We start from the raw sequence: 22,292 nt of genomic DNA, 5'->3' as shown, positions 1-22,292 counted from the left end.
CATAAAAATGAAATGAAAAAGTCTAAATCAAAGACAAATACACATGAAAAGAATCCTATGCTACGCCATTATCTAGTAAAATATCATCTTAACTCATGACTTCATATCCTCTCCAGCATGATTACCAAAATCTCTTACGTCATTATGTATTTATTTGTTGTTGTGTCTTCACTTAAATAGAAAACATAACCAATCTGCATAATATTCTGATGAAGCAACTGGCTGGCTGTCATGATATAAAGCAGCTCATCTTGGCTTTGTATCTGCAAGTCATTTTTGTTTTCGTGTTCTTGATATCGGTGGGTGTGGTGTGAGAAACGTGGATGACACTGAACATGCAGACTTCCTGACACCTTAGATGACACTGTCAAAAATATGCTGCTGCGCAAAAACACACCCATTTACTGAACGACTGCCAGAGGGCCGAGGCAAACGTTACAAGTAGAGCATGTTCAGGTGAGAATTTGGATGAAGTGTCACTAGAAAAAAAGGATGTGTAATTAATTAAGCTTGCTACAGATGACAGGAAGATAAACACTTACATGATTAAGATTCACAGCCCTCCAAAATAAAAGTACTGAAGTTTCCAACCTCAAACATTTACCCAAACTCTAATCCCTATCCTTGTACTTTAATTTCACTTTCACTTGTTGTCTGTGGGACAACATGAAAAGAAAATAGTCTGAATATAGTTAACTCATTTTCCTTTATCAGACAATCAAGAGACTGAGAAGCTGAATCTACACTGACTCTGTCAAACTTGAAAAAGCGTGTGATTGTTTTTCATGAAGTGTCCTGGAGGAGGGGAATTCATTGGTAGTGAATAATTGATTCTCTGTATGTTCAGGCCGAGCTCTGTGTTTACTTCCTTAGAATTAAGTGGAGCAGATTCACTGAGGCCATCTGCCAGGGGCGTGGCTTGTCACCTCTCCTGTTGTTTGAGATATCCATGGACAGGATATCAGGGTACATCTCAACGTCTGGTTGCGTTTGATGTGGTCAGGATGAGCACAAACATGTCTATGATCACAGTCCTGTCTATGATCCTGGAAAAAGGTGCCAGGCATCTTAGGAACAAAAGGATGATGATTCAAGGGAGCACAATGGAAATACGCCCTTAAGCTTTCGGCTGAATAACCTTATTAAATTCCTTATTTAGCTTAAGGCCCATAAAGAAATACTTATTTAAAAAACTCTAAATGATGTCTCCCACTTATCTTGTAACACCTGGAGACACCCCCCTCCCCCAAGGTGATTAAACACTGAGGAATGGATTGTGACTAATTTGCCATCATTTTTTTTTTTTTACAGTTACCTATAGATGTGTGGTCAGTTAGAAATGCAGTGAGCAAATTTAACCCTACAAAATCAGATACATGGATTACTATACACCAGATAAACTTTAAAAAAAAATGGAAATGGAAGCCAGCACTTTCCATCACTCAATGTGATACTGTTCTCTTGTTTCTCCTTTTTCGGAAAAGGAAAATCAGAAGTATTGGAGAGTGGTTGTGGAAACCTCCGCCAGAATCTCCCCAGCTGTGTTTATTTGGAAATGTCTCTCCTAATACATCTAAACAATGTGGACTTGTGATTGCAGACTTTGCTGGCACTTCAGCAACTGTTCTCTGCCGCTGGGAGTGTCAGACAAAGCCTGTTTTTGCTGAATGGTTAAATCTCTGCTCACAAGGACTAATGAATACAAATGGAAATTCCATGAAGCTTGGACTCTCTATCTCTATCTCTCTTTCAGACAAAGAAATATAATTGGGTGCAATGTTGTTTTAATGGTAAAAATGTGCTCCTCCATTTTTGCTGTATTTATGTTGTATCTTATTTGTATTTTGTATGTCCTGGTACGTGGTATGTCATTGTGCTGGTGTCTGTTACTCTGTGACTCCATTAGTCTGTGACTTTGTGACTCTGTTATTCTGACTCTCTTACTCTGTGGCTCTGTTGCTTTGTTACTCTGACTCAGTGTCTCTGTCTGTGACTCCCTTTCTCACTCCGTCACTCTGACTCTGTTATTATGTGACTCTGTGACTCTGTCAACACATTCTTGTGAAATGATAAATCAAGAACCATACACAGTGGAAACTGTACTCACTATGGGCATGCAAACGTGTTCTTTTGCCATTTGTTTGTCTTATTCTAACTGTATTATCTGCATTTCTGTGCCCAGTTTGCCTCTGTGTGTTTAACTGTTCTGTCACCAATTATTCTGCTTATCATCCTCTGCTACATTTATGTGTTGGTAAAGTTAATAAAAGAAGAAAAAAGTGAATAATAGGGACTAGTAGGGAAGTTATACAGTCACAAAAAGTGGCACTGAAAAGCTTAGTCACAAACTGTCAAACTCAAGGGTGTTGTTTTTGTGCTGGTGACTGCATTTTTTCCTCTATGGGTCTAATCTCTTAACACTCACATAGAATGTTGTTAGCAGCTTCATATATTATCCTGTACACAAATGATCCCCTAAATAACGTGTGTTATTGTGGGATTTACTGTCCGTTGAAAGACGAAAGCGCCACCATCCAAGATGATTCATCAGGGTAGAATACGGAAATGAGATGGGCAGATCCAGTTTATTATTTTTCACCCCATGAATCATCAATGTTGGAAAAGTGGATTTCCTCGGAAGCCTTTATTTTCCTGATGGCGAGAAAAAAAGGACGATGAGGACTTTTCTTTATATCTTGCTTTGACATTCATTTTCAGCTTTGTAATTGTTATATAACTCCAGCAGCTGTCCCATCCCTCGATCGACGTTCAGTTTCAGTTTGAGGAATGCTGCTCCTGACTTGCTGCCATGCAGGTCTCCGTACATGCGTAGTAGTACCCGCACATTGTTTGCAGTGTACTCGAAGAGTTGCAGAGTCATGTCGGTGCAGGAATTCCTCCCCTCCACCACCAACACCACCACTGTCACCGCCACCGCCGCCGCAAACACAGCAGCGTTTGGACATCCGCCAGCCGCGACGCGAAGCAGCAGCAGCAGCAGCAGTGACTCTCACGGCTCCGCGCATTTCTCCTTTAAACGTGGAGGACGACAGATCCGCTGAGTTTCCCTCTGACAGAAACGCTTCAGCCAGCGACCGAGGGAAGACTTTCTATGGGTGGACAACTCTTGCGCAAACCTCCCCTCCCTCCCTCCCTCCCTCGAGTGATTTCAGTGATACAGAGCGGCCATGGAGTCGTGTGGTGTGGAAGTTTAACAGCTGTCGTTGAGGTGTTTCTTAAGGTGAGTGGATCTGCAGCTGGTAAAATGTCAGAGTTTGACGCGCTGAGTGGACGCGCCCTTTTGTTAAATCACCGTAACGTTCAAACGCTTTTCTCGCGTGTCTGTGACCTTACAGCAGCACTCGTGACACTATTTACTACAACATCGCCGCAACAACAGTAACCGTGAGCACTGTACTAGTTTTTAATTTTGTTGTCGACCATTCAGTTTATTTCCTCCCTTGTGCGCAGACTCCTGAAAAGGAATTGAAACTTTTGCTGAGCGTCAAACCGAGCTACTCAGAGTGTGTGTTTGGCACTTGCGGGCTGCTCTCTCTCATTTGTTGTGATTCTTTAAAATCGTCATGAAAATATAAGTGTGTAAGAGCTGAAACATTAAGTCAGTCAATGACAGAAAATTCATCTGCAACCATTTTAATGAGTAATCGTTAAAATGAGCTTTTCGAGCAACATTGCCAAACATATTCTGGTTCCAGTTTCTCCATTGAGAGCATGTGTCGCTTTTATCTTCTGTTTATCATTGTAAAGTGGACATATGGTGATTTTTAAATGTTGGGTGGCAACAAAACAATTTAAAGACGTCACTAGTTGTTAGTTTCATTCCTCTAGGAATGCAATCAAAGATTATTTCATTATTGATTAATGTGTTGATTATTTTCTCAAGTAAACAATCGATGTTTGGTCTGTAAAATAGCAGCACACTGTGAAAAAGGCCCAATGGCAATTTCCCAGAATCACTGTAGTGTATTTGTCCAATAAACAGACAGAGATATCCAAAACAGAGAAAAGTTTAAAATCTTTACATTCAAAGAGAAAAAATGACAATCTTTAATATTGATTAATCATTCAGATATTTTCCTGACAAAAAATAGATAAAAATATTCCTAAAGCCCAAAGTTAAAGTCTTAAAGTATCTTTTTTTGTTTGCACAGCAGCCTGAAAGCCAAAGAGATTCAGTTAAGTATAATTTTTAAGATGAAGAACAGCAGTGAATTCTCTTGGGCTTTTGGTTTTCAAATGACTTCTAGGATTATTTGATCAGTGCAGCTACAGATCATGTTTCTATCAGTCAACTATGTGAATAATATTTTACATTAATATTTTACATCACTTGGTGAATCACTGCTGGAAAATATAACATCATTCATCATTCAGTCCAGCTTTTTCTATGATAGTACATTAAATGTTTTTGGGTTTGAGACTCTTAGTCTCATTAATGACACAGGTAACTGATTAATAGGAAAAAAGAAGCAAAAGATTCATCAGTAATGAAAAGAATCACTGTGTCTTTCTTTGTTTTGCTGTGTTGCATGTGTCTGTACATCGTCAGACTGATCATTTCAGCGTTTTTTCCAAATGTTTATGTGCACATACATGTGTTTTCCACAGATAAGAAGGTGATTTCTTTGTTTAGTGATAAATTGGCAAACTGTATATTCAGTATTTCTGATATGGTGAGTGTGTGGTCAGAAGGCAGCATTAGGCAATTGTAGTTCTTCATTCATACTGTTACTTTAGAGTTTGTAATGTGCAACACTTGGCAGGAGTTTCCATCAGATGTCTGCAGAGGACGTTTTGGTAATTCTTTAATTACCCAGATATCATGTAATGTTTCTAAAATATGAGGAGGATCTTCCAGTGCGGCTCTTATGTTTTGAGTTGTGTGCTGTTTCCATTCTCAACACTGCACTGCCTCTATGGTGCTCTATTCCTCTTCTTAGGGAGTTATTTCAGTGCAAAAGAAAATCAGTCTTGTCATCAGCAACCTTTGCCCCCCACCCAGTCAGCTGTCAGGGCAGTTGAAAGATGACATGGCAGAGGAGCACGTGTCACTGCTATTACAAAACATATCAAAAGACGTGTGGTCATTACAGCTCAGCAGTTTTGGATGGCATATTTTCCAAGGCTGAGCAAGAGAATCCTCATTCCTCGTCAGAAGTCCTTTCATTTGTTACTGTATACATACAGGTCAGAGCTGATTGTACAGGCTGGCTGCTCTGTCTGCCATCTGCCAACAGAAACAGTCTGTAAATGGTTAACTCTTCCTCCCTCTGCCTCTCTTGGTTCTTCTTACTAATTCTGCGCTAAGATAGGCCTGTGATTTATGAAAAGCAAACAGTGACTGGATGCCAAAACCAGTGACCAACAATGATTCAATCATCGCATTTAGAAAACACAAATTTCTTCTGATCAGTGCCTCTTTGAAATTGCTGAACAGATGAATCAAAGACTGGGTCATAAAGCATTTTTGTCAGTCAAGTCTCAGTGAACCACATGCTCCTCTTCAGCCGTATGAGAAATACATTTGACAAAACCAAACACTGCTACCACCTGCAGTTGTCAGTGGTCAGGACCTTGGTCAAACAGGGATTATGAAACCCTATTGGTCAGAGCTTGTGTCACAGTGTTCTCACAGTGTTCCTGCAGGCTTGAGCAATACTTTATATAGTAGCCAAGCTCTGCATGCTGTGTTTACACAGTAATTCACTGTTAACCCCCTTAAAGCCTGATCAGGAGAGTAGGACGGGCTGATATATCCAAGTACAATGGCCCTTTATGGAAAACTGAGCAGCTCACTGTATTAATGTCTCTCACTTCCCTTCTTTTTAAACTTTGATTTCTCCTTCTTATACCTTCCTTAAGCTAAATCTAGAGTCCTTTTTACTCCCGCTACCTCTCTCCTCCCCCACTTTGTTATTATCTGTCTTGCTCACTGTAAATTGTCCTCAAAATCTCTCTCTCTCTTTCTTTCTTTCTGTGGATTGCATTCTTCCCCTTCCCGTCTCACATTTTTGGTCATATGACCAGCAAACAGGGTGAGAGATGAGGGAGCTTGAGGCTGAACAGATTTGATTGTGCAACACTGCAAAGCTGCACTCCTGCAGACCAAACCGGCAGTGACCTTTTACTGTATGTGCTTTGCTCAGTAGAATACACCAAACAAAACTGAGCGAATACAGCATCTGATAAATTCAGCTGAGACAGAAAAACAAAAGATGGGTATAAAATTAACATGAACTTGCAGGTGCTGTAAGTGATTATTAGGGGGTCACTGTGGTTTTTGCCACTACTGTACCTTTAAGGCATAATAAACTGATCTGCCGCTGTTGATTCTGAGGCTCTTTACACAGATGAATGCACTGTAGCTAACGGGCAGCATAGCAGTCTTTTCTTGCTCTCCAACTCAAGAGCTGATTCGTTCTGCTTCAAGCTGTGGCAGCAAGTGACACACTGTGGAATGCAGAGATTTCATGTTCTCTGGATCTACAGATGCTCTGGGTTTCCTGGGTAAAGAGACATGGTAAAGCATTTGAAGCATTTTAGTATTTTAGCATTTTGAAGGTAATTCAAGTATTGCAAATGTAAGCCTATTATAAATAATCTGATCTTAGAGTCAGTATAAATGAGAATAACGTACTTAGGCCTTGTTAGTGAATTGAAGAATATTTGCATTGTTAATGTCCTCGAAATGTTGACTACTATAATCAGGAATCTGTAACAGAGACATACTGTATTTTTCTCTATAACTTGACAACTTGAATCTAATACAGTGGATTGGTATCTGTGCTGCTGCCGATTTTATTAAGTGGATCAGGTATTGGCCATGACGTGACCAATCCACATTAAAGTCAGTGTCTGTGTGAATGTCATTCTGAAAATCACTGTTTCTGCTATCTGTTAAACTCATTCAGTTACAGTGAGCTGCTCACTCAGCTCTTAGGACCAGAGCTATCCCTGGTCTCATGTTACCTCACATGAAAATGAGCCCAGTGAGTTCAACACAGTGAGGTTTACAGATTTTACATTTTCTGTTTGATCAGAACTAGGTATCAGAACTTGTATCAGGAGAGGGGAAAGTTAGATTGCAGTATCTCTAAGTCGAGCTGATGCTAGCATCTACGTGTTTTTAACTTTGTATAGTGTATCTGTATGGTATATGAAGCTACAGCCAGGAAATGGGTAGCATATTTTAGCTTAGCATAGCACAAAGAAAATGTGGAAACAGCTAGCCTGGTTCTGTACACATTTGTGGCCATTATTTCCAGTTAAGATATGTTTCTTTTTTTCTTTTACCTGAATGTTGTACTTGTCTCTGTTCTGAAACTGTGTCCTGACAGTTGAACCAAGCATTGAACTTGTTAGATCTGCATGACACATTGCTGAGGTTTGGGAGGTGTCTGCATCAGTTCCTCTGTGACCTGCATTCACCTGTTAACACTGTCCTCTGCGTGGGTTTGCAGAGGCGTTTATGCATGTTTTTGGAGAGACATTTAACTCTTGGCATGGAAACAAAGAAGCATATTTGAACTAAATGTTGCATTATTCCTTTAAAACATTGGCACATTGGCTGATACTCTGCCAAAATGCTCAGTCTTAAATGTATTTGTACCAGCCTCAAATATCTAGAAGAAGTCAGACTCCAGTCATTAGCTGACATTTGCTTCCATGCTAATCGCAGAGAGTGCTCCACTTTAACAGAGGGGGCTTATTAATTGGCAAGAATCTAATGAGACTCTTAATTAGTGCCTAATTAGAGACAGGTGCGCCACTTACACCCATATAATTATGTTACACTGACATACACTGCTTACATCATGTCTCCTACAGGTACCTGACTGCAATGATTTCAACAAAACTGTCAAAACTGTCTCAGTTAATTTATGCTTTTTTTAAACTTACATTTCCTAATTTTGACTGTACAGTCCTGTAGATTTAATAAGACATGCCAAGAGTGGGTGTTTGAAAACATTTGTCTGGTGGTTCTCTCTTATCATGCCAGAGGCAGATGCTTATTAGTGTGCTCTTTTCTTTACATTTGCATGAATCCAGATTGATGGCCAAACAGGTTTCAGTTGTGTGACAGTTGACTGTATGGTAACAGTAGACTGCTTGGCTGAGTGAAGACAAAAGAGATTTAACAGGACAAATTATCAAGCTTTTGAGGGGACGAACCAGCTCTTTGAGGTCCTTGGGATCTTGTGCTGATAAAAGGTTCTGACAGCACTACAACGATTAGTCGATTAATGGACTTGATCAAGCTATTTTAATCAATGAATTGTTTCATTACTGTGGCCTCTCAAATTGTGAATACTATTTTTTCATTTTTTTTCACACCAGACTAAACAGTTGTAAAAAGGCAGATGAATCAATAATGAAAGTAATTGTTCATTCCAGCTCAAGTTTCTGGAAAAATGCCATAAATGCACAAAATGTGTTAAGAGGGAATGTTGCACTACATGACATATATAGATATAACATGATAGAATTTTGCCAGAATTCAGCCTATACTAAGTGTAAACCCTCTCTTTATCTTGTTTCCATATTTATGCCCCAGGCCACAATGAATAAATGAATTTCATTTATCAGCTCATCAGAAATAAAACAACATAGAAATGACAGAGTCTTCATTATAAATGATCCTGAATATATAGATTTGTTTAACTTGTGTAGAAATACTTTCCCCAAAGTCACCAAATTAAAAATACAGTGACCATTTCCTTAGGCGAACACTGTGCTATAAAGCAGTTAAACAGAGTGCATCTTTTCTGTCTCAGCTGAAAGGAAGTGAAACTCTTGAGTGTGTGACTCACACACCCACACATACGTGAGGGAAAAACAATGTATTCACGTGAGAATTGGTTTCCATTAGTGTCTTTTTAAACCACTAAAAATCTCTCATCTTTCTTAACTTGCTCTATTTCTTCTTCTGTGCAGGTTAAGCATCGCAACACACCAGGATACATCTGATTTTGCAGTTATGCACACATTTGCCAGCCGCCTCTCCTTCCCCCGTGGAACCAAATTGCAGAGGACTCTCTGAAATGTCAGAATGGATTACTTTCAAAACTCTGAAACCTGTAAAATCTGGACCCACAGCAACTTAATTATCATGGTTTGACTCGTGCTTTGGGAACTGTCTGATCCTGACACAAATGCTGTCAGTCATGTTGGAGCCAGGATCTGTGGATGAGGGAGTATTATGTGGTTCACCATCAGTCTGCAAGTTTGTTTATCCGTCGTATTTGTGCAGAGAAACATATGACCTCAACGTATTTTATGCAGCGACTGGGGTTTCCTGTGGACCACTTGCTCTGCCTGCTGGCTGTTGCTGGGATCACCAAATGGATAGTACCATTACACTGTGTTAAATTTGCAGAAAAATGGAGAAACTAAAGACATTTGCTCACTGGGGACTTCACATTAATGAATTAAAGACTAAAAGAATTACCTCTGTCCAAAGTTTGACCCCAGTGGGATAAGAACTCAAACCTTTTAACTGTAGAAGACTTTAAGACTGAAAAGGTAATAGCTCAAATAAATCCAGAGAACCACTCTTCCTCTCTCTCACAATGCATTGCCCTATGAGGAAGAGACGTCCCACGCGTGATTCTGATTTCTCAGCTATTGTAGTTCCCTCCATGCATGGGTCAGGGTACCTTGACTACACAGTTGAGACCCACGCCTCCAGATCGCTGAAGGTCATGGACGAGTTCAGACGGCAGGAGATGTTGTGTGACCTGGTGCTGCATGTCACATACAAGGAGAAAACAGTGGACTTCAAGGTAACATACACCTCTAAATTAAACTATTAGAAAGCAGCTTATGACATTTTGCTTCTCAGAGCAGAACTGTATGGAGGCCTGAAACTGACTAAATGTAGTGAGAGGTTAAAAACACAACTGAACACACCAATAAATTATATTGTTGTACTACAGTATGTACTGATATTTACATGTAGATACAAGTTCATTGGTGGTTTATGCTTGTTTTGTGTTAGCAATATGGGATATTTGTGTGAGTAGAGATAAAGTGATTACTTGATTGACAGTAACACATTCCACTGATGTCACATACACATGCACACACAAACACAAACCCTGGACCAATCATTGCTCTGAACTTACTTGGACATGCCCATCTCATTATCATAAAACCAAATAGGAAAGGAACTGCACACTCTGCTGAGAGTGAGTAAGTTTGATTCGTGTTTCATTTAAATTTGGTCAAAATTTTAACTTATAATTTATGTTTCAGTCTAATGGAGTGCTTGATCAGACATTATCAAATTCAAACTGGACAAAACTGAGAATAGATAAATGACAACATTTGTACCAAAAGACAAACAAACAAAAAACTATATATCCTTTTAATCTACATTTTAATTTTTTAACTAACAACATTATTCCTGATATATTCAGGTATTTTTTTTTTATTTTCATCAGCCTCCATTTTGTTGGTTTTTGGCAGCCATAGAAGAAGGCTGTTTGTCATTCTCACTGACACAAATATAGTAAATGCATTTCTTTATCGTCATATTATTTTGTTTTCCAGGTGCACAGGGTGGTCCTGGCCTCCTGTAGCCCCTACTTCAGAGCCATGTTCACCAGCAGCTTCAAAGAGTGTCGCGCCTCAGAGATCACCTTGCGAGATGTTTGCCCCCAGGTGGTGGGAAGGCTCATTGACTTTGCCTACACCTCCCACATCACAGTGGGAGAGAAATGTGTGTTGCACGTTCTTTTGGCTGCTATGAGGTAAACATACATAAATGGTAACACACTGTGCTGGAAAGATAATTCTGAATCATTGAAAACAGCTGCAATCTGAAAACAGGCACAGACTTGGATTTCTGTAATGAAATTAGAGTTTCAGGTGGAGAGTGTACAGACAGTAGTGACTTTTTTCCCTCTTTTTCTGTTATTTTCTACAAGGTATCAGATAGAGGATGTGGCAAAGGCATGCTGCGATTTCCTTGTTAAACATCTAGAGCCAGCTAATGTCATTGGCATCGCTCGCTTTGCTGAGGAGATTGGCTGCACAGAGCTGCACCAAAAAAGCAGAGAGTATATCAATACACACTTCAATGAGGTGAGATCAAATATAGAAAACACAAGCGCACACGCTCATGCACGCATACAAATGTGTTTTCCTGGAAAATTTTAAGTCATAACAAGATGACCTGACTCTATTGGAAACATTCTCATGGTCGTGCCAGTGATTCCAGGCATAGTTTAGAAGAACTGTGGTTGTTCTTGTACAATGCTGCACCCAGGTGGTGGCTTCTCTGGTCATTAAATCCTGAAGAAGTAGATGCTTCTAACAGGGGCTGTGGAAAAACCTGCATAGTAGTGTAAAAAGCAGACAGAGAGCTTCTTGAAATTTTACAGTTATCATAGTCTCATAATAATATCCTGTATGTCAAAGAGGAACAACACCTTGGAGCATGCATTAAGTAATGTATATTCACACAAACACATACCTGTGTTGACAGCACTGCTGATATTAGTGTATATATATATAGTGTATTTCCAACATTGAAGGCCCTCATGCTCCAGTTAAAGCCACAAACGAAGGCCACCTTGGGCCCATTTCTGAAAAAAGTACAGCAAAAGTTCTGCTGCACAAGATAAAGGAGAATCAACTTATGACCCCATAAGAATAAAATCTTTGTTTACTCCTGACTAAAATTATCATAGGTCATATAGGTCCCATCTTTTCTTCCACTAGATTATTAATATTTTTTTAATGTGTAATTTCTTTTTTAATTGCCTTCTTTTTGTACTGAACTAACGTCAAGTCAAGTCAAGTCAAATTTATTATATAGCGCCAATTCACAACAGAAGTATCTCGAGACGCTGGACTCAGTTATGCTCAGCACTGCTTTTATCCTTAACTGAGTTCTCCTAAGCTTTGACTTTGCATTCGCTTGCTCCGAGTCTGCTCTCCATCGACGTGAGCTCCTCTGTCATGGCTCTCAGTGCTCCCAGCTCAGCGCTGAGGTCAGACTAGGAGGCCACCTCTGCCTGAACCAAAGCCCCTGACAGGCACAGGGTCAGCAGCAAAGCTGTAGTGCTTTGTTACGATAACTGTGGGAACAGTGCACCTGCAGTGTTTAATGGTTACCTAAAACCAAAGACCAGTGATCTGTGTCGAGGACACACTTGGCACTTTGGTGGTATCACAGTACCAGTACTTTGTACTTACATTTTGCCAGTACACTGCACATGTTCCTTCTTCCCCTGTCGCTTACTTTGAAGTGATGGAAACTATCCACACATGAAAATAAAATCTGAAAAAATTAAAATGTGTATATTTAGTGGTCACTATAACTTCATCTGACCATGCTCTTTGTGTCCTGTTGTGTCCCTCTGTCCCAGGTGACTAAAGAAGATGAGTTCTTCAGCCTCACTCACTGTCAACTGCTGGAGCTCATCAGTCAGGACAGTCTCAAGGTGCTCTGTGAGTCTGAGGTGTGTGACATTAAAAGAACTAATAAAAACTTGACTAACAGGCTTGTATATTATGCTTTTTTTATCATTATTTTTGTGTAGGTTGTTGGAATGTATTCAGTAAATGCCAGGATGATTTGGGCAAAACAATAAGAGCAGTGTGTGTGTGTTTTAGTTCAACAACTAGACTGTTAACTGTGACTACTGAAGACTACCACAATCATAGATAAAGTCAAATAGTACAACTCACATTAGTCCATGTTCTGACAAGAGTGTACCTAGATGTAAATAACAAACCACATATTAATATGTCTGACTACATCCATGTCAGGTGTATAAGGCCTGTACAGACTGGGTCGGCTGGGACATGGAGGGTAGAGCCCAGTACCTACATGCCCTCCTGAATGCAGTTCATATCTACGCTCTGCCTCCTAAGTTCCTGAAGAACCAGCTCCTGTCCTGCCCCATCCTCAGTAAGGTAAACCTCAGCCTTGCAGCATGTTTTCTTGTTATGGCAATGCAAGCTTTTATACTTCCTTATACTATAAACTAATTACTCAGTCTCAAACCCTCATTCTTACTGTTTTTTATTTTCTGTCCTTTTAGGCTAATTCCTGCAAGGACTTCCTCTCTAAAATCTTCCAGGACATGACACTGAGGAAGCTGCCTCCTGGACCGAACCGTGGAACTCAGCTCATCTATGTGGCTGGAGGGTAATCAACTAGTTTCCTCAATAACAGATCTTTGTTCTGCAAGACACAAAAGTTGCAAACACGTAAGACAATCAGAAACCAATCATGAGACAACACTGGGATATCCACTAAATTTTTCACTTACAATACACAACTTGTGATTGCTTTTTTTTTCCCTTAAGGTCACTTGCAGCAGTAGGTGGCCATGTGTTTTTCTTTTATTCTTTCATGTTAAATGGGGACTACCTCATAGATTCAGAAAGTGTCTCAGTCTGCCACCCAGTGGCTGTTAGCACATTATATTATCTGTCATCCTTAACAAAGGGGCTGTTGTTTCTGGGCTCATGTATAAATCCTCCTTAAGTCCTTTATTTATAGTGGTATTTTGCATGTTGACCTATTTTTGTCTAACAAAATGTAAACCCTTTCTCCTAAGTATGATAAAACCTTTATACATTCTTTACAGACAGCATCTTATTTAAGTTCTACTCAGGACAAACTTTTTTTTTTAACACAGGGCATTCACTCTTAATTTTCTTTTCTCTGGTCAGATACCGGCAGCATTCACTTCGCCTCCATGGAGGCTTATGATCCCAGGAGAAATGTCTGGCTAAGGCTGGCTGACATGGGCACTCCATGCAGCGGTCTGGGAGCCTGCGCGCTGTTTGGACTGCTCTACACTGTAGGTTGCCACTAGTTATGTCGTAACTGTTTGTTTTGAGAGCTTTGGGAGATCAACATAACCTCTTTTCACGAATCCAGGTTGGGGGCAGGAATTTGTCGCTTCAAAACAACACGGAATCCAGCGCCCTGTACTGCTATAACCCGATGACCAACCAGTGGAGCCAGAGAGCCTCCCTCAACATCCCCAGGAACAGGGTCGGGGTGGGCGTGGTGGACGGCTGCATCTACGCCGTCGGAGGTTCCCAGGGCTCGACACATCACAACACGGTGGAGAGGTTAGACGTCTCTGAGGTGTTCACTTTCTGTGTGTGTGTGTGTGTGTGTGTGTGTGAGAGAGAGAGTGAGTGTGTGTAAGGATTTATTTATTTAACAAGGCACTTGAGGAGTAATTTGATTTTAATGACATCTTATTTACTTGGATGAATGTAATGAGTACGGATTTCCTTTCCTATACACACGTGTTCTCAGATTAAGTGCAGTTACCTCCGTGTAAGTATGGATAATAGCATGAGAGAGATCGAATGAATAGCTGCCATTCAACCTAAAGAGAAGTCAAGAAGTTCTCAGGTATCCCTCTTAGCCTAATTAGACAACAACACAGGCTCTTTCAAAACATGTTGAGACACACTTCCCAGGAATGTCGATCTGGTCGGGAATGCTTTACATCTTGTTGCTTCCCCCACCGAGCAGGGAAGAGCTCTACCGCTGTTTTTTAAATCAGTTTCAATCAATCGTAACAAAATCTGTCAAGTCTGAGAATGACAGTTTCTTTTGATTCTATTAGCTTTCTTTTCTACATCTTAGGAGCCGTGCTTCAAATGTAACCTTAATACCTTTTAACGGAAGGGTATAGATTTCTAAAAGATGCTAGTCACAAGAGAATTATTAGAACTCATCAGACGCCACTTGGAGGGCTTCTCATGAGAAGCTGCTAAATATAATAAAAGCTGATAAAACTATTGAAATGAAAGTTCAATGTGAAACACATCAAAGGAGATTAGAGCATTTATAGCAACAGTCCATTGGCAGAAAAAAGGCTCTTGCTCTTGAGGATGCTTCCCAAATGAATCCTAGCAACATACAAGAGATTCAACAGGGAACAATACTAAAGCAAGTCAAGTGCCTTGTTACGGATGCATATGCAGTAACTTCAGGGCTGTTGTCAGCACAGTGACCCAGGAATTGACTTGTGTTTAGTGTCTTTGTCAAGGACACTTCACTGATGTTTGAGGGCAGGTGATTAAATATCAGCCACCCTCCTATCTGCAGTTTACAGCTGGAATATACCCATAGCCAACGACCGAGCCAGTAACCTTTAAATCATTAACCAGCCGGGGAACGTGCAGTCCAACATGCCTTATCATGATTGAGTTCTCTGTTGATGCTGTTACACCCTGCGTCATTTGACTTTACAGAGGTTCTAATATTAAAGGAATAGTTGGACATTTTTGGGATACACACTAAATTTCTTTCATGTCGGGAATTAGAGGAGAAGATCAATACAACTCTCATATCTGTTCATCAAATACAGTGCAAGAAGCCAGGAAGTGGCTAATTTAGCTCAGTGTAAACACTGGAAATGGGGTGAAACAGCTAGCCTTGCTCTGTCAAAAAAAATCAGTGCCTTTAAACCTCAGGAATGAACACATTATATTTTGTCTGTTTAATCCATATTGAAAACCACACCTAATTCTCTGTAAGAAAGTGAATGTTTTCTTTCTGAGAGTTTGGAAAAAATGGCAAACTGTCCCTTAATAAATATATGTTAAAGAAGACATTTAACATACAGTATGATGAGATTAATTTTACCTTAGACCCTTTATATCCACTTTTCTCAAAAAAGCACCGTGGTTAGAGAGTGAAAACCTGATGTCTATTGGACTACAGAGTCCTGTAGATTTTCTCATCTCTCTCTGCTCATGGTGGTGTTACAACCTCTTTGGCTTCAAGTAAAGCTCGTCAATAGTTGCCAAACATGGTTGCCAGCTTAACCTAATCCACTTAAAGTTGACTGGCTCGTGTAGATTGAAAAGGTTGCGGCTCATGGCTGCTCCCCCCCTGAATTGTTCAAAGCTTTGCAGCACTGACGCTTGTTTTAATTAATTATTTTAATTGGCTGATTGTCAGCAGATTATTGCTACGTTCACTGCAAGCTCTGTACAATCTGCTGTTTGATTTGCAGGTGGGATCCAGAGTCTAATCGCTGGTCCTTTGTTTGCCCAATGTCGGTGGCTCGTCTGGGGGCTGGCGTGGCGGCGTGTGGGGGGGCTCTGTACGTGGCGGGGGGATATGACGGACAGAACCGCTGGAGCACCGCTGAGAAATACCAGCCTGACACTAACACCTGGCAACAGCTGGCTCCCATGAGCACCATACGCAGCGGGCTGGGTGAGTGTGTGTTTACTTCTGTCTTTTATGAGGGCCAATCTGAGATTTAGACAAACAGAATGAGGACATTATGGTGTTTGTTTTAGTTAAGTCACAGTCATTGTTTTAATTGCATGTGTGCTTACCAGTAGTCTCAATTATTCTTTAAAGGGACTGTACAACATTTTTGGATGATATGCTTATACAGCTCTCATATCTGTGCGCTTAATTTAAAGCCATCACCAGCAGCTAGTTAGCTTAGCTTAGCATAAACGGGTAAACAGCTAGTCTTGCTCCGTCCGTTTGAAACCAAATAAGCTAATTTCCCCAAATGTCAAACTGTTCCTTTACGTTCCCCCTCTCGTTTGTTTTTGCAGGGTTGGTGTGTGTGAACTTCTACCTGTACGCTGTAGGGGGGTATGATGGGAGAAACCAGCTGTCCTCTGTGGAGCGATACAACATAGCCAGGAATGTCTGGGAGCCCAGGGCCTCCATGCAGTACTGCCGCAGTGCGCATGGAGTGACGGTCTACCAGAGACGAATCTTTGTCTTCGGTCAGTTACATCAGAGATTTAATGTTCAAACATGAGTTAAATGAAAAAAAGATATGATCAAGGATCTTTTGTTAACATTAATAAGAGCATTTGACTTTTTACATTTTACTTTATTGTTCTTATGTAGCTATTTTATCTTTTTGTTCCTGGTTTTTGTGTTGTGTGTGTCTTGCATGATGCTTGTGTCGACACTTGTATTATTAATAACCGTTGATTGTCTGAAGTCAAGCCTGTAATAAGTACCATTACTGATTACTACATGAACAGTTTAATGTATTTAGGCCCATTGGGTTTAGTGTGCAGTCATTACCACAGACACTTACGTTTTATTTTTATCAGTTAGAAGAAGTTTTGTAATCAGTCTATACTTGATATACTTTAATATCACTAGTTAATGCCTAGAGACTTTTAGTTCTGCTGCTAGTGAGCCTGAGAAAAAGAAAAGGATGTTTAATATAGAGGAATGATAATACAGAGCTGAACAGTTCTGATTCATTAGTAGACAATGAGGTCAGGAGGTGGCTGGTGAGATCCTCTGTTACTACAGTGTGGGCTCCACTGTTTTATTTCTAATGTGGCTCAATGACTCAATGTTGTTTAATTAAATAAAGAAGAGTATGGTTCAACTGTTCAGAGTAAACACAAATGCAGCAGGAAAACGAAATGTCAGATCAGAAAATGATAACAAGCCACATCACTAAATTAAATCAATAGAAAACCAAAAAGTAAAATCTTTTTAAAAACTGACTTTAGTAATCCATCTATGAAGTGAAGAATAAATAGTTTAAAGGCCGAATAATTGGGTTTAATTCACTGACACAACTGTTGAACAGTTTCCTAATTGGTTTATTAACAGCGTCATTAAGCATGTTGCGTGTGTTTCCCATTCAGGAGGGTTTAACCAGCACGGCTTCCTGCCCAGCGTCGAGTGTTACTGTCCGGACAGAAACGAATGGACATGCATCACCGAGATGCCTGTTGGACGGAGCGGCATGGGCGTCGCCGTTACCATGGAGCCCTGCCCTGGCAGCCTGCCGGAACCAGAGGAGGATGAGGACAGAGCCACGTAGGATTGAGGACAGGGACCTGCCTAGGGTCCCAAGGGTTGAGTACAGTCCCAAGTGGTGCTGCTTTTCAAAGAGAGGGTTAAGTGCATTAAATTAAAAAACATTCCAATATGAAAACTCCCACTTGAAGTGCACCATGGGATACTGCTGGTGTAGTCTGAATGGAAACATTGAGGAGGAACTATATCTCTACATCTGCTGGGGAACAAGTGATATAGAAAAACTGGTGGCATGACAGTGACCCCACAATAATAAGGTGCTACGGATATAATCTCAAATAATAGTACTATTTAATTGAATATTGTTATTCCTTCGCTGTTTTTAATCTCATTAGTGTTCAATTTCATTTGTAGATTGGCAAAGTGAACTTTCAACGGCCTCCAGTGTCCTTATTTCTAATTCCTCTTTTACATCTCTACCTCCGTCCGTCTCTGTCCAAATGACCACTTTTTTTATGTGTTTTCTTTATTTTGTACCAATGAGCTTTTACCCAAAACTGCCATTTTATTATTATTTTGTTGTTCATTCACTGTATTTTGTGTTTCTGAAAATGAAGTTAATCAAATGTGTGGATGATAAATATCGTGCTTCTGCATCCATCTGTTCAGCGTTGTAATTCACATTCTCTCATATGCACTGATGTTAGTAAAGACAAATGTGTTTTACTGACCTCTGGTGATCTTGGTTATTAGGATGCATCCACAAACGTGTGCAGCCCTAGTGTGTAACAACACGTGCGCTGCCACTAGATGGTGGAATAAGTCCAAAAACAGCTGCACAACTGCAACAAAAAAAAAGTTGTTTTTTTTTTTTTTGTTTGCCATGTCAAAGAACTCCCATGACAGTGACAGCATAAAAATAACAAAGCAAAAGAATAAGGGCTCTTCATGTGTTTACATCATGACAAACCGTGACACGTTCCCAAAATAATCTAAATATGGATTGTGCAAACTAGGAGCAGTGATATCCTGTTTGGATAAAGAATATTTGTCCATGTTTTATGGCTCAGTGAGACTGATTAGAGCGAACCGGCAGAGCTCTCACAGCAACCTTTTATTTCAGCAGTCCTGAAGAAAGGCAGAGGGTACCAGAGTCACTACAGCGTTAGTCATCAACCGCAGACGTCACTTGTGTGTTTACCTCTCTCTCTCTCCTCTCCTCTCTCTCTCTCCTCTCTCTCTCTCTCTCTCTCTCTCTCTCTCTGTGTGTGTGTGTGTGTGTGTGCACTGCTGTTCTATGTCTCTTCCATGGCTCACCTGCAATTATCCCAGCAGGCCACCAAAGAAGACAGTTCTGGACAGAGCTTTTATTCAAATACGGCCTCAGTCGTCTCATCGCGTTGAGATTTCTGACAGAGAAGAGACATAGACAAAGCATAGAGAGAGAGAGAGAGAGAGCGATGTTCATGTTTGTTTTAGCGCTCCTCTGGAATAAAAGAGAAGCAGGTGATTGTGGCCACGTTTGTCTCCCCTTTAATCCATCTCATATTTCAAACGCGTGGACATGCGGCTCATTGTGCGCGTTCGTTATTGACAAAGCAACCTGTTGGGCGATGAGCAGGGGATGGATGGGAGTGAAGGGCAAGAGAAGGAAGCTCTGGGTTGTGCGTTCAGGGGCCCCTGGAGAGAGAGAGAACGAGAGCGGAGACGGACGAGGGGAGCAGAGGGCTCTTACTCACTACTTAAAGCCTCTACACAAGAGCAAGTGACTCACATGGCGAACGCATGACGCAGGCATCTCGCTCACACTGGCTCATGGATACGCAAAATGCGCGTGCATCCGTACACAAACACATTTGTTCTTCGTCCGTTACACCGTGTGTGTGTGTGTGTGTGTGTGTGTGCACGTGCAAAACAAAGCTGGCTGTCTCTTATTCACAGGCTGTGGAAACAGATTTGCCTCAATGTGTTCATTGTCTCATGAGGGGAGAGGAATACAGAAAGAGATGTAGCACTGTACGACAGGGAGATGTGCCTTCCATAGAGAATCAGTGGAGGGAAATTAGTACACATACAGATGTGGCTATTGTACGAGTCCATCTTTTGCATACTCGCTGCACTTAACAGTTGCACAACCCCAAGAGGAACTGTTGGAGGAGAGGATCCTCCTCTGATAGAGCAGAGAAGATACAGGCTGCTGCCACCTATAAGAGCTGTAATAACAATTTCTTCTTAATTCTTGGTTGGACCACAAACTAAATAGTCATTGCTTTTTGGTGAATGGTGTTGAATAGTTACACACAGATGGGAGAGGACAAAAAACTGGGCCTGGAACCTGAGAGTGCTGTGGAAGCTCAGCATGTGTTCATCTTGCATACTTTATCTCTTGAAGTTTGCACTCAGTTTATGTCCAGCTGGTCGCATTCAAATGTATGAACATGGGGGAGTGATAGAATCTAAAAGAGATGATCTGATCATCAATCATTGCATAACAGAGATTGCAACTATGCAGCATGTTGGAATGTGCGTGTGAGTATTAAAAAGTCTAAAGCAGCTTAGAAATAATATAAGTGACATACAGTGTGTTGTTACAGGGAGCCATCCAGTCTTTTTCCAAGTCTGTTCACATGTTGAAGGAAGCCCAAAGGGGCTGAAGCAGCCTGTTCCATCACTGAGTATTACAATAAGGCTTATCCTGTTGGATATGGCTTATTCGGCCTTATTTAGATCTGCACGCAGGCGGGAGGTAGAATCTAGCCTCTATAGTATCTGAAGAGGTAGGGGGCTTTAACGCTAGTGGGCCTACAGCTAGATGTGTGTAGGTGTGACCTTGGGAAGTGATGACCTCATCAACATCCCTGCCTGCAAAGCTAATCTGTTACATTCTGAAGGATGCTCCTACGATGGAGCCACCCATGAAGGTGACATTGGTGAGTGGGGCCGGTGGCGTGGAAACACACCCCTCAGCGAGGCACGCACGCAAACACATTCAAATGAGGATTACATGCACGCAGACGCATGTGAGTACAGTACGTGCATGCAAATACTGCAAGTACCCATATTAGTCATTTGACACAGACGCAAACGTGCATGTACACTGTCACGGTGAAACCACCGTCGCCCAGATGCCTGCAGCAGGTGTTGCAGCACGACGGTGATACTCCAGCTGCACGGAGCTCTGGTTGAGAGCAGCTCAGTTGAATCAGTTGAGGGTTAAATGCCTTTACTGAGGAGTTTTTTTAAAACCTCAGAGCTATTGTAACTTTAATGATACTAACATGAACGACAGCGTCAGCCAATAGCTGTGCAGTGCTTGTGCCTACCCTAGTCCTCCTCTCTGCCAGCAGATGCCCTTGAGCAAGGCACGTCCAGCTGATGCAGTGGGGCTGCTCAGTGAGCAGCAACAGAAGACAGACTGGTGAAGCTGTTTTAAATGCTTGTGAGCAAAATGAGTGGGAAGCTGAGCATATGTGCATATGTTCTGAGCCAATGTACCGCTGCATAAGTTTTATAAGCAGTTGTACACTCTATTTCAGATTGCAGGACAAACAGTTCTGTAACTGGCACTGGCTGAGTTTCTTCCTCTAAATATATCTCACAGAACATTGATCCTTATTTATTTCTTTATTTATCTGTTACATATGTTTACTGTATATCATGAATTAAAAATCATTAATGTTTCCTTAAAATACCCAAATCCACGCACGCGGGTGTACGCGCACGCACACGCACATGCGCACGCGCTTGGAAGTACTGTAGCTCACTGCCCTGATCCTGAGCATCATATAAAGAGTCACTTCACCCGATGAAGGTTGAAGTGACATGTGCATTCATAACATCTGCAAGAGGAGGAACAGTACAGGGATTCTACCAATATCAGCTCATGACAACTGAAATTATTCATAGCTTTTATATCATTTTGAATTTCACATGCTGGACATATTTGTTGACAGAACAAACGCATAAACTGATTTTAAAATTAGATTTGTAACAGGACTAATATTCCTTAAGGGGTTTACAGTGTGAATGTGGCACTCTGTAATGAGTTCATTCAGTGACCTTACACTTTTAGAGATTAACTAGTCATCACTATGAAATTTCTCTGTCACATAGTTTTTGTGAGATCTATGCATAGCGTTTAGCATTAGCATTATTTATTGTAATTATATGTAGAGAGACTGCTGTTGTTTTTCGTTAGTGATGGGAGCCTGCCTGTTGTGAGCATGTAGTGCGGCCGACTGGTCTGTGTGTTCACTTCAACTGTGTTTCTCTCAGACTCGGAGGAAAGCATGAGTGGACGGTTTCAAGCTCCCCTCTCGCTGAATTGATTCTACTATGGGTCCTCTAGAAACACGGCGCTGAAACACAGGGGAGGTGAACTTTAAACCATTCCTTATTTGTGCCTTTTTTGACCGTTTCGACGAGCCATGTTTAACTAACTCAAGTTTATAGTAGTGTCGTGTCATTTGTGATACCACTCAAATGTACCCGCTCGCTAAGGACACATGCTTTCTTGAAAATG

The 22,292-nt window shown here is 41.0% G+C and overlaps 1 protein-coding gene across 1 annotated transcript; it reads left to right on the top strand.

Annotated features, from left to right (window-relative positions):
- The first annotated feature begins 1,338 nt into the window (after window positions 1–1,338).
- On the top strand, window positions 1,339–18,500 carry keap1a (kelch-like ECH-associated protein 1a). Its single transcript, XM_018663682.2, is given in 13 exon segments — window positions 1,339–3,241; window positions 8,956–9,803; window positions 10,573–10,772; window positions 10,950–11,106; window positions 12,396–12,488; window positions 12,799–12,945; window positions 13,074–13,180; window positions 13,711–13,729; window positions 13,731–13,841; window positions 13,922–14,118; window positions 16,026–16,231; window positions 16,588–16,764; window positions 17,656–18,500. Coding segments are annotated over 12 exon segments (1,806 nt in total). The 5' UTR covers window positions 1,339–3,241; window positions 8,956–9,590; the 3' UTR covers window positions 17,835–18,500.
- Window positions 18,501–22,292: the final 3,792 nt, after the last annotated feature.

Source organism: Lates calcarifer, linkage group LG19 (genome assembly GCF_001640805.2).
Source record: "Lates calcarifer isolate ASB-BC8 linkage group LG19, TLL_Latcal_v3, whole genome shotgun sequence".
In the NCBI taxonomy this organism is placed as follows: Eukaryota; Metazoa; Chordata; class Actinopteri; family Centropomidae; genus Lates; species Lates calcarifer.
Note: the sequence above shows the minus strand (reverse complement) of the source record. Positions and strands in the feature narration are given on the sequence as shown.